This window comes from Lampetra planeri, chromosome 2 (assembly GCF_965212315.1).
Source record: "Lampetra planeri chromosome 2, kcLamPlan1.2.h2, whole genome shotgun sequence".
In the NCBI taxonomy this organism is placed as follows: domain Eukaryota; kingdom Metazoa; phylum Chordata; class Hyperoartia; order Petromyzontiformes; family Petromyzontidae; genus Lampetra; species Lampetra planeri.
This window is the reverse complement of record NC_136108.1, coordinates 12,136,014-12,148,975: the sequence shown is the minus strand read 5'-3', so window position 1 is coordinate 12,148,975 and position 12,962 is coordinate 12,136,014. Positions and strand designations below refer to the sequence as shown.

The following is a 12,962-nucleotide window of genomic DNA, read 5'->3' as shown; positions in this document are numbered from 1 at the left end:
ACGGTGTGTATACATCGCCACTTAGGAGAAAAAGGCGGCTGGGTGTAGTGTTCGTCATGCACCCCATCGTGTTCCTTGCCAGCCTCCATAGGTGCTCGCTAACAGCACTTGCCTCAATAGTCTGGTAAGGCTATACGGGGGATTTTGTCTTTGTATAGGTTTGTGTGCGTGTGACGTGCACTTATTGAAATCCTCCAATTATCGAAACGAAATTTACGATTCATCGATTCATCATCGACGCTGCATATCTACTTTTGGATGTTTTTCTTCTTCCTCCAGGTTGTGATGCAGAAAAGAAATCCCTCGTGGCCAGTGCCAAGTTATCCAGGTACCTGATGCGTGGCACCATTACAGCGAGTGGTAAAAACGGAAACTGACCAAAACGAATATTTCTATGTTGCAAATATAATTTTTTTAAAGTGAGAAATGTATGACACTTTACCCAGAGGTGTCTTTGTCAATGTACGTCTTTGTTCTGTCATCCTGACAGATTTCCAATTCCACCGGTGGAGAGCAGGCCAAGTATTTGGGGAGAAAGCCCTCCGAAGTTTGTCAACAAGCCCTCAAGGGCTGTAGTGCGAGAGGGACAGGGTGGAAAATTCAACTGCAAAATCACTGGACGACCGCAGCCCCAAGTCACCTGGAAAAAGGTGTGCGGTCGCCTTAAATGCACTTTGTTTATCCCTTGTTACTTAAAGAATGATGCAGTAGTCATTCTTTACAACCCTTTGAAAATCAATTGCTGGATGAAGGCATCCCCATACTATTCATTCATGGAGGTTCTGTGAAAAAACCTCAATACTGGTCAGCATGATGTTAGCCATGGCTTGAAATCAAACAGGTGGGCAGGGTCACAGGGCAACGTGCTGACCACTACTCCCCTGCTCCCCCCTCTCCTCTTATGCCTTGCAAGGATTGTCATTGTGCAATTAGCATAGGGTAACTCCATTGCTTGCTCAAACGTCAGCTCTAAAAATTGCATGTCTATGATTGTGCCTAGGGAGACACAGAGCTGCACAATGATGGGCATTTCAAGGTTTACGAGAAGTCAAGTTTACACTTTCTGGAGGTCTTGGACGTGAAAGAGGAAGACTCGGGTGTGTACACGTGCACCATCACAAACTCAGCTGGGAAAGCAAGTGCATCGGCTGAACTGATCGTTCAAATTTCTAATGGTAAGGTTTTATCCAATAATAACTGCTGATTTAGATTACTCTTAACATGTATGTTGCCGTATTTTCTGTGCATGCACGGTGTTTCAGATGAAGGCTGGTTTATTTAAGTACAGAGTCGGTTGAGTATTTTCCGTCATATTTACAGGTTTTCTCAGTGTTCTCAAATCACTCATGAATGGTAATGGAAAAGCATCTCAATGCAGGATCCTACCGAAAAAGAATATTGAAGCTCAGTGAGGCTTTCATGGGATTATAATAGTCATTAGCATGTTTAAAAATATTTTTCTACTTTGGAATTTAAAGTGTGTTTAATTCGTCATGATCGATAAACTGCTGAATGATGGCCTCCCCACATCATCCCTGTATCTCATCACCTCACTCTTGCACATTAGCTCTATCACTCCATCTCTCATTGCGCAAGGAAACATGGTGAGAAGCATATTTTGAATTGCACTGAGAGACAGAGAGATGAACATGCGGATTCGAGAACACACGTAGGTTAATGGTCTTATTCAAAGTGTTATGAAACACAAGTAGGCTCATGTAGGACATGTTGCTCGAACAGATGATGGCCAATGGTCAAGAATTATAATGGGGTGGCAGCCAAGGAATAAAAAACCTTCAAAATTATGTTCTCTGAGAAGATGGAACGATGGAATCATCTGGTGTCCAGAACCTAGGTGGATCATTATATTGTGGGATTGTGAGAGATGGTGGCAGCTTTGGGAGGTCTTCATCCAGCACTCGATTGACCATGGCTGGTGATGATGATGCTCAATCATTTTGGTCTCACTTCTTTGATGTCCACAGTTATTAGTCTGGCCGATGAGCTTTCCTTGATTTGTGTGATATAAGACAGTGGTTACTTTTTCACATTGAACATTGGGAGCATCATCCTTATGTGTTCAATTGTGATTTGTTTTTCGGGGTATATGATTATTCGATTTTGTTCGCTGTAGATATTTGCATAGTTTTCCTTAACTAGATTAATGATTGTGTTTCATGAATTTCTTATGGATCCATCTTCTTGTCTCAAGGCTACAACCCATTGTTATTTGCCCATCATCAACTTCATTTGTAATGCTTTCATGCTCCCATTGCTTGTTAAGACATTTTAAAATGTTGTGTTTTGTTCCGCATTTTTAGTTTGTCTTTTATTTATAATGGTTTTGCAGAGTTATGTGAATTATTTATTTTGTTTGGCATTTTCATAATGTATAATATCTTATATCACACATAATTAAGTGCATATTGTAATACTTCATTATAGTGTATTGTTTGTAAAGCAGCTTTATATTGTTTTCAGAGCCTCCATCTGTTTTGAAACCTCATTTGAATGTTCAAAAATCATCCACTGAGTAAGTGCTGATTCTTTTATGGATTTTATTAAAAGTGGGTTGCATGTTCGAATTCCTTTTTTTTTAATGAAAGTTGGGAACCACTCAAAATATTGTAGAAATTATTTGGCAATATCTGCTTATACGTGTCAAACATGATATAGAATGATTTACAATTGCTCTTTTATATTTGTTTTGTAGTAGGTTGTGACATTTGTCACGTACATTAAGTGGAATACAATTATATTATTTGGGTCTTTCAGTAAAGTCACGTAGATAGGTTCATAGAAAATAATACAAAATCACAAAAAACTCTAATGTTTCAATCGCAACACAAGCGTTCGTCATCAGGAAGAGTTGTTATACTCCAAAACATGGCTACGAAAATGTTAAACACATGGTATATCTTGAATATATATTTTCTAGGTTGACTCTTCAGGTGACAAATAAGAAAGAGATCAACACAGAAGAGGCTGAATCCAAGAAACAAACGATGAAAGTTGTCACCCAAGAGGTGGCAGAGAGGAGAGAGGCAGCACCAATGGAAGCCAACAAAACGCCATCTGCTGCGATGGAAATGAAGATGACAAATGAGCAACTGTTAAGGAGTGCAGACCGAATTAAACCAGCGTCCAATGTGTTGCAGAAAACTGAGTTACCCGCACAGCCAGCTGAGAGGAAATCAGCCTTCCAGAAAATACAGATAAAGTCTCTGGCTGTGAAAGAGACAGAGACAAAAGCATCAATACCGGATGTGGTGAGGAGGAAAGAGAGCGGTGGAAATGAAGGTGTTGCTGCTGATCTGCCACAGGTCAACCCGGCAGGGCTATCAGGGATAGATGTGAAGTCAACAGTGTCAAAAGAAATGGGAAGAGGCGCAGTGGTGGCAGTAGCGACAGAGACAATGGAGCCACCGCCCACGGGGCTTTTTGAGAGAAACGAAGCAGCATCTAAGAAGTTGCCAACACTTACGATGACACAGAAGGACGCTGAGAGAAAGGTTGCCGTGCATAAAGAAGTTGAACAGAAGCCACTTGAGAGAAAGAGGGTGGAGTCCAAATATGTCGCCCCAAAAGATGTGGCAAACAAAAACGCCCCGGCAGAGATGACGATGACAGGAATGGCCTTGAGGGAAGAGTCTAAGAAAGAAAACAGCATGGGCCCGGTGTTCACTCATCCTCCACAGTCCCGCGAGGTCACACAGGGTCACGAAGTCGCATTCAGCTGCAGAGGCGAGCCACACTTGCTTACCCTTCTCGCACATGGCATGTTTACTTTACTGCAGTAGATTGCAAGCTTTATTTGTTTTTGATAAATACCGTAATTGTGTTTTTTTTGGATATCACTTTTCCTATTATCTGTGCAATAATTAGCCAATAGTTGAATTAATGTTATAGAAACATTCCCACTTTTAGGGAAGTGTGGTCAGTCCACTTTTAAAAGTGCATCGTTGAAGCTGTGTATTCTCTAACCCCCATACAGTGTCAGGAATCCCAAAGCCAGCTGTAGAGTGGTCAAAGGATGGCGTCGTAATAAAAACAAGCGAGAGGTGGGAGGTCGAGGAGAACCAAGGTGGCCATCAGTTGGTCATCTTCGATGTGCAGAAATACGATGGAGGCGCCTATGCATGTGCAGCTAAAAACAGTGACGGGAAGGCAACAAAGGCCACCTTCACACTCATTGTCAAAGGTGAGATGCACACACGTGAATTTCTTCGATAATAATAGAAATATTTATAAATCCATCTTTCAAAGTCAATAAATTATCAGTGAATCTGTTGTCATGTAAAAGAAATACAGATCGGGTTTCAGGAAAGGCCTCGTCGTTAATGCATTTAGTGGTTGTTTTTGTGACGGTATTTTATACAGACAGGTTTACGATTACTTAAAACCGTGGCTCTTCGTTGGCTGGTGTGACAGACGCAGACCAGGCGCCCGGTTTCTCTGCCCCGTTGGTGGCATGTGCTGTTGAAGAGCAACAGGAATTCACTCTGGAGTGCCACGTGTTGGGGAAGCCAGAACCTTCGGTGACTTGGTTAAAAGATGGTCAGACCTTACTGCAGATCCAAACAACACATTCAATTGCCCCTTTCATCAAAAGCACTGCACATTCGCCGTATGAACATAACAAGGGTTGTTGTTGCTTTTGCCATTGTTGCAGACAAGCCTGTCAACAGTGCAATAATGTCTTGCCGTGATGGATACTGCACTCTTTATGTCGGAGCTGCTGGCCTGGACGACGGGGGCGTGTATTCGTGTCTAGCTGAGAACCACCTTGGAAAGGCCTATTGCAGTGCCACAGTGATAGTCCGAGGTAATGAACCCGACAGATTCAAATGCATACGCAGCTGGAACTGATCCACGTGATTCAATCGACTTCCATTAGGCGTCTAGTCTTGTAGATGATTGCTGTTAATAGGATTGTGCTTTGTGAGGCTAAAAAAAAACATGCATCCAGTTGGTTGCATTCGGGGCCGGGATTAACCATAAATGGAAGCTGATTAGTACAGTAACCGGCGTATCGAGGCCAAGACACAAGCTGCAAACAGCACTGACTTTGGCAGGTTGGATAGATTCAGCCATTAAAGGATGTGAGTTTTCCACGTCACGAGGTTGTTTTTTTCGTAAACAAAAATAGCCCTGGTGTAAATGTTTGGGAAAGAACAGCTCTCGTTAATGGCCTGCAGTTTTGTGGTCCACGTGAGTGACAATGAGGAAAAATCCACTCGTTTACCATGCCTGCAACGGAAAGGTAAGACAGTTGACCATTAATTTGATGCTTGGCATAACTCATACGTTTGTACTCGCCAAAATGTAACAGTGCCAAAAAATGCATTATGGGCAATAAAATTTGAGTTTGTATCAGATGTGAATGAAAGGACATTAGCTGTTATGCTACTTTTGGAAGATGAATATTTTACACGGAAAATGTTACAATAAATATTTGTGGCTGCGTATAATAACGTTAAGTAAAAACTGGAATAGATTGCGTTGCCAATAGCCTTTAACAGACTGTTGGGGCAAGTGCTGTTTGCGAGCACCTATGAAGACTGGCACGAAGGGGGTGGGTGGCCAGCACCACGCCCGACTGCCTTTGTCTCCCTAGTGGCGATGTTTACACACCCCTGCGAACCCACCACGCATCTACACACGCAAACAAATCCATTTGTTTTATGTCCACGGTGCCCTTGTAGAGCCACGGAGGAGGACGAGCCGCAGGAACGAGGAAAAGCCGGCAGTCAAGCAGTCGCCTCCCGTGTTTGTGAAGGGACTTTGTGACCTGCAGGTGATGGACGGCAGCGAGGTCCATCTCACTGTCAAAGTTGCAGGTACAATTCCAATGCCTCGTTCACCACGACACAAACAACAACAAAGACATAAATACCCCCCCCCCCTCGTATAGCCTGGACAGACTGTTGGGACAATTGCTGTTAGAGGTCGCCTTTGTCTCCCTGGTGGCAATGTTTATACACCGCACCAGGTACTCATTTGAGGCTGAGTCGACCTAGAGGAGGCCCAGGACTGGTTCAAATAATCGCAACTGATGTTGGCCGTGAGTGTCAATTTTTTAAAATGCACATCCTACCATGTCATCCTCCTTTATGCAAGTGTGGTCTTCCAGGATAGGCCGGGTTTTTGGCACATATTCTATCAAGCCTTCACCACGCACTTCTGCAGACATCTTCAGGGGTTGCGGATGCCCGCAGGAGTGCGTATTGATTGAGTTGAATATGCCCTCAGTGACTCGTGACGAACGTTTGAGAGACGTTATGCTCAAACCGCGGCCCAACATGGAAAACCGCACTCGGATTACCGGTGTCTGCGAAAAACCGACGTCCTGACACGAGGAGGTTTAATTATATATTTTCGTACGTGTCATTTCAGCAATTCCTCCAGCAGAGATAGTTTGGCTGCACAATGGAAATGAAATCAAGGAGTCGGAGGACTTTGTGTTGGAAAGCAAGGATGACGAACACACCCTGCACATTCAGGAGGTCTTTCCAGAGGACACAGGCTGCTACACGTGTGAAGCCTGGAACGAGGCTGGGCAGGCTCAGAGCCAGGCCTTGCTCACCGTGCAGGGTAAGACTCCGAGCACCCATCAAGCACATATGACCTTCCAGTAAGAAATTATCCAGATGGGTCAGACGTGGGGAAACCTGCAAGTTGTAAAATGTATATCACCAAAATGTAAGTGTGAATGATGAACTTCCTGTGAAACTGTATGGAGTAATGTGGATCTCAACCATGTCACTTATTCGTGCAGGATTGTATCACTATTTTTTTTTAGTCATAGCTCAACTGGTCATGAGTCCTCGCTCTCCCTTTGCCAACGCACACTGACCAGCGTGATGAAGTATGGTCAAAGGACCCTTTTGAGGAACATGGCATGGGGAGGCCTGCATCTAGCAGTAGTTTGGCAAAGAGCTGTTATTAATCATGCAGCTTTCACCAAAATGTGATCAAGCTGATAAGATTGCTGCTGTGGGAAGGAAGGCATTAATCATCGATATTGAAATTAGTTTTGGAGATTGTTAATGATTCCATGTTTTATTAGAGCCATGAGTTTGCCACTAACTCTGAACACAACGTTTTAAATCAACAAATCTTTAGCTATGACACAAAAATGCCAGGCTGTACGTTTGGGTAAAGCGCAGTGATGCACGTCTGATTTTTTTATGGTTCATCCGGGCCCTTCAAAAACGACAACAACAACGCACAAGCAACACTTACTTGGTGAGAAATACGATGGCTGTTCATTGTAATATATGGTCATGTACAGCCCTCTGTCAATCCACTACTGGATGAAGGCCTCCACACACCTCATCTATTCTTCACCTCCTCGGTGAAGGGGAGTGCCCAGGACCAGTCTAGATATCACTCGACAAGTGATGAGCCGTGTTCAGGAATTGAACTCGGATCTTTGGGTTTGTATGGGCGCCCGGGAGCCACTGCACCATCCCCCCCCCCCCCCACCGCGTGCATTCACACTCACAAAGACACCAAAACAGCTGAAATGTCTGCTTTGTTATTTTATGATGTACACACACAAACACGAGGCAAACAAAACGAGTTGAGAGCTATATACAAATTAAAAACATACCTCGTGCTAAATTCAACTCAGACTAGAGTAACACGATATGATGAAATAACTGTGGCTAATAGAAAATTAATGGAAGCCAGTGCATAGTTTAGGTCCCTTTGTTCTCAAAATGTCAAATTTGCCACTGACGCTGTAGTTACGCATTTCATAACCAGTAGATAAGACCAACTCACTTTTAGATACACTCAACCTTGTCAGCGTTGTGAAGCTAAGCAGGTTTGTGTTGTGAGATGGCTCAGAGATGGCAGCCTGGAGGAGTGTAACTCCCTCATACGGCGATAGTCGCATATATTGAAGCATTATGCCCTCGTGTTTATGGGTCTTCTGTGGGAACTTTGGTGTCCTTCCACTTGCGAAATACTCATTCGTGACATTGGCCAAACATTCCAAATATTCCAGGACCCTTTGAAAGATTCCCAAGTTTCGGCAAGGCTTTACTTGGTGTGTGATTTGCATCACGACGATAACTTTGTGTGGGTGAAGATTATTTGGTCAAGATGCAGCCCTGCAATTGCTTGCCCATGCCCCCAACTGGTGGAAGGACCTCCTCTAGCGGGAGATCCAATTGAAAACTGACAACCTCTAGATTGTACCAGTGTGCTAACCATTACACTACAGCAGCTTCCAGTGTTTAATTATATGTGTATGGGGCTAGTCGTTAAAGCAAATAGGGCCTCTTTATTTAAAACTGGTGATACTATAACAATAATGCACAGAATCCAGAATATTATAATGTGTACGTATACCATTTCAATATTCTATTTTTATCGTATTAACATTTACACACCATTCATGTACTTGCTTGTGTTCTACGCGCAGCAGTTTAGAATGTTCCTGTGGAATGCATATATTGCAATACTTGACTCGCGGTATTTTCAACACGTGTATAATGGCGCAGTTAACATTGATATTGGTTTAAAGGAAGACGGCCACATACATTGTATAAATGTCACATTCTTTGGTGCCAACAACTGGAAAATTATATTCAGCAGTGTTATGAATAGGGTCCCGTACCGTTAATCCAATTAAGGTCACGATCCCCACAAAACATAAAAATAAATACGCTTTGGTCGTGTTTATAACATCTCACTAATCTGATCTAACCTGCCTTTGACCCCCATGCATCACCGGCTGTCGTGAACCCTCCACCGCCGCTGCTGTTGCTGCTGCACTGTTTACAGAGCCCCAGGATGGCGTGCAGCCCTGGTTCATCAGCAAGCCTCGGCCGGCCGTGGCGGCGCCGGGGCAGAGTGCTCTGCTGTCGTGCGCCGTCGCCGGCGATCCTTTCCCCTCCGTCTCCTGGCACAGGGACGGGCGACTGCTGTCGACGGGAGGCGACACCGTTTTGCAGCGGCATGGCGACGTCTTCTCCGTGGTCATGCACAACGTGTGCCCCGAGCACACGGGGCTCTACGAAGTCAGGATCCAGTACGAGTCCCTCTCCCTCGTGTGTGAACCCGCTCCGTGAGGCGCCGTTTGTAAACGCGCACCTCCGATTAGCACGGTTGGCTACGTACGGTGCGAAAAAAATTCAGCATGCGTTGTCCTTTGGTGGTTTTTCTTTCGTCTCTGACGGACTTAGGTGAAGATTTATCTCAATAGTGTCCGCTCACGTGTTACCATCAAAGTTAACAAATTTATGAACTCGAAGGGCAAAGCCTCAAAATCTAAGATAGTGATGTGCCTCCACGTTTCTTTGCCGTCTTGCAAATACTTATAAAAAATTAGGTGAAATGTCTTTTGCGTATAATGCTCCTCATACACTTTTATCCAAAATGCACCTGATCCAGTCAGACCTCGGAGGCTAATCGGTGCCTCGCCTGGACAGTGATTGGATGGGCAACCATCAATCGCAACAACAGGTGTAGTAGGCATTGTGAACAACATGGGGCAGTCCAGCAAAACCCATTTATTGTGTAATCCCTCCACATGTTAACCAACCCGCACTGACCAGCGTGGTGAAATATGGTCAAATAACCCTCACCGCCTGTTTAGCATGTGGAGGCCCTTATCCAGCAGTGGATTGACAAACGGGCTGTGCATGCTCCTCCTACATGGAATGACATTGGCGCAGTATTACAACGAGAAATAATAATGTGCATGTCAGCTTTCAGCGCTGGTCTAATGTTTACACATGGGGATTTGTCTTTCATTCGGACTGATGTATATACGAACAGTTGATATTGCCGCTGCCAAATTCATTAAATATTAAGTCATTGTTTAATTTTTAATTAATCTTACAGTGTCTTATGTCTTGACATATGTGTTATTTTATAGTTATTTCGTTTTAATCATTGTTGCTGTCATTTTATCAGTTGCGTTTGTACAGGTACAGGTCTTTTTAAAATATATATACTTTCGGCTTGTTAGTTAAAGATAATAGCAATGTTATTACTTTACAATGAAAAAAGTGAGTCAAGTAAAAGTCAAATGGGCTCCATGCTCATGGGCGATGCTGAGCTCCTTCAGAGTTTAGAGACAATGGGCAGTGGTGCAATTTACAAGTTGCAGTGGTGAAGCAGATTAAAAATACCAAACATATTCCATTGGCTCGCAACTCTTTTTGTAGTGGGAAATAATACTAAGGAAGCTTTAACAGCACGTGTATGTGCTTTTACACATTTTCCAAATTTAAAGCAATACAAATAATAATGTTTAGCATTTTGTCAATCACATGGAGGTTGTTTGACCATACTTCACCAACTTTGGCCAATGATGTTCGCCGTGGCCAGGAATCAAAATCAGGTCACTGGGTTCATACCGCAGTGTGGTAACAACTGCACCTCTCTTCCACCCCTTATCTAATTTATGCAGTGATTAATGGCCAAGGAGAGGTGTTTGTATTATCATTCGTTCCCGTTTGGGGAAATCAGCTGAAGAGGTTCCTTGCTCAGTGAGAAGCAAAGATGTGATATTGTATCGTTTTCTGCTAATGGACGTTGTAATACATTTCTGAAAGGTAAAACAATTCCTGAAATGTAAATGACCTGTTATATCCTTACATAAGTGGTGCTCTTCTCGCAACACAAAAATAAATCTTGCTGCAAGGATGAAACATGTGTTTATTAATAGCATAATTGATCGTTTTAGTATTCTACTTGGGAAATCTGAGTTTGGACTCATTAATTTACAAGTTCAATTTAGAGCAATCAGCTGCAATAAACGGCAACTGTACACTGCCTCTTACACCCGATGAAATATTTCAAGAATTTGGCCACCTATGGACGGAGTTTGTAAAAATATCATCAGTTTTGGAAAACATGCAGGGTTTGCCATGAAAATCGGCGTTTAGTGCGTGAGCATACTGTTGCTGGCCCAAGGGGACCAATTCACTAGTGAGATTAAATTACCTGCAATGTCTTTGCCCGTAATGCCCCAATTAAAGTTATTATCTGTCCTGTTTTTCTGGAAAATATTTGAAACAAAAACAGTGCCCTTCCGAGCTTTATTTAGCAACGGGACAAATACACCACCACCAGTTTTCCCCTCTATACTTGATGGAAAGATAAACTCTGGACATTCTCTAGCGCTGAAAACGAAGCCCCTGAGGGTAACTGTAAAGTTGGTTCTACATATAATCACATGTAGCTCAGGGTCCTGGGGCGGTGCAACTCTCTCCTGCCGATGACGCAGTTTGGGCAGAGAGAATGCGAGAGCGGGGCACTTTCCTCTTTCCCACAGTTTTGTGGAGGGCACACAAGCCAACTGGGAGGTCGCTTCATGGATCACTATCCATTGAGAGCTAATAAGCTGTCATGACTTATTTTGAGATTGTCATTCTGAGTTAGTTCCACTTTCCACTTAATTGATTAAACCTGCATACAGTTAAAACCTGTGTTTGTACATGCTCGGGTAGGTCATTTTATTTTGAAATAAATGTAGAGTTGAATGATTAATTGCGATATTAATTTACATGTGTTTTTTGCTCTTCACAGAAACACTGTTGGCTCGTCAAACTGCACAGTATCGCTGGTGGTAAAGGAGGGTGGAGGCCCTGGCTCCGTACACCAAAGGTGGTAAGTGTGATATCAATTAAAAGTAATGCTTGATGCTGACAAAAATTCAAACACACTTGAGACGTGCGCTTTCATGCGGCGTGGTTACATTTCAAAAAGGGCTCTTAGCAGTCACCGGTAACCGATGCAAATTCAAGTTCGCTGCCTCTTTCCCAGTGTCTGGCTTTATTCATTTAAACAAACGTCACTTGGGAGTGCAGCCAGCTGGCTCCAGTTCACAGGCCAGCAATTCAACTGTGTGATCAAAACTCTTTTTGCCTTGTAGGGGAAGAGACTCGGAGAGCCTTTGCTCCAGCACAAACGTCAGGCAGAGCTGCAGCCCGAGTGGAGAAAACCCTGAACAGCAGTGGGAATGCAAGGGATCCGAGCCCGATCAGACAGACTTCCGAGGTGTTCTGCGCCGTAAGGTCCAAACAAAGGAGCGCTTGGAGGAGGTACAGAAACAGCAGGAGGCGGAGCAGAAAGACTTCCGTAGCGTCCTCAGTGGTGCGGCCAAGAAATCGAGCTCTACCAAGCACTCATCCGAAGAAGAGAGCCAACAAAGAGAGGCTGAGCAGCTGGACTTCCGTGGAAACCTTTCGCGACGAGTAAAGACAAAATCCCTGTGTGAAGAAGAGATAAAGGAACGCGAGGCTGAACAAGTGGATTTCCGAGCAACATTGGCCTGCAAGAAAGCCCCATCGCGTAAGCCACCACCTCCCGCGCCAAAACCCAAGCAACCAAGTTTTCGCCGGATACACCTACAGGATTGCGGTGATCCACCCGAGCAAGAGCCAGAGCAGTGTTCGTCGGAGTCGTCTCACCCTGGTTGCTTCTCTGGCTGTGGGAGCAGCAGCCTCTGCTCCGAGTCGGATCCACAGCACTGCCCCACGGAGTGCGACGTGCAGGACGGCCCCCGCTGCCAGAGTCGCCCGGCCTCGGCTCGCTGCTTGACGGAGTCTGCAGGCAGCGGAGGAGGAGGGATGGCATCTTCTAAGGGCTGTACGAAGGGTTCCAACGGGTGCTGCGAGACCGTGTCCCCCGGTGGGATCTCCCGGGGGGGTGGCGGTGGCGGTGGCAGTGGCGGCGACGAGCAGGCGCTGCCCGTGTTCACGGAGCCGCTGCGCGTGACACGGGTGCTGGACGGCGAGCGCCTCCAGCTGCAGTGCCGCGTGTCGGGGCGGCCTCCCCTCGTCGAGACGTGGAGCGTCGATGGAAAAGTCCTGAAACCCTCCAAGTACATAATGATCACTCAGAAAGGTACGGCTCGCCATACGCCTTGCTTTGCGTTTGTTTCCCGAAGCCTTGCTGTGTGTTTAAGATGTTCACGAAGAGTATGTGCTTATTTGTAA

The 12,962-nt window shown here is 44.7% G+C and overlaps 1 protein-coding gene across 3 annotated transcripts in view; it reads left to right on the top strand.

The window, feature by feature from the left end:
• The window catches only part of LOC144728034 (myosin light chain kinase, smooth muscle-like), a 57,630-nt gene that overhangs the window by 32,595 nt on the left and 12,073 nt on the right, over positions 1 to 12,962 (top strand). For all 3 annotated transcript variants that reach the window (XM_078607255.1, XM_078607265.1, XM_078607273.1), the window contains 13 exons: positions 280 to 328; positions 491 to 650; positions 1,001 to 1,175; positions 2,482 to 2,533; positions 2,939 to 3,744; positions 3,995 to 4,201; positions 4,432 to 4,557; positions 4,673 to 4,825; positions 5,706 to 5,840; positions 6,397 to 6,594; positions 8,797 to 9,043; positions 11,551 to 11,631; positions 11,897 to 12,870. In XM_078607255.1, the coding sequence (XP_078463381.1) occupies positions 280 to 328; positions 491 to 650; positions 1,001 to 1,175; positions 2,482 to 2,533; positions 2,939 to 3,744; positions 3,995 to 4,201; positions 4,432 to 4,557; positions 4,673 to 4,825; positions 5,706 to 5,840; positions 6,397 to 6,594; positions 8,797 to 9,043; positions 11,551 to 11,631; positions 11,897 to 12,870 (3,363 nt within the window). The remainder of the gene's footprint in view (positions 1 to 279; positions 329 to 490; positions 651 to 1,000; positions 1,176 to 2,481; positions 2,534 to 2,938; positions 3,745 to 3,994; positions 4,202 to 4,431; positions 4,558 to 4,672; positions 4,826 to 5,705; positions 5,841 to 6,396; positions 6,595 to 8,796; positions 9,044 to 11,550; positions 11,632 to 11,896; positions 12,871 to 12,962) is intronic.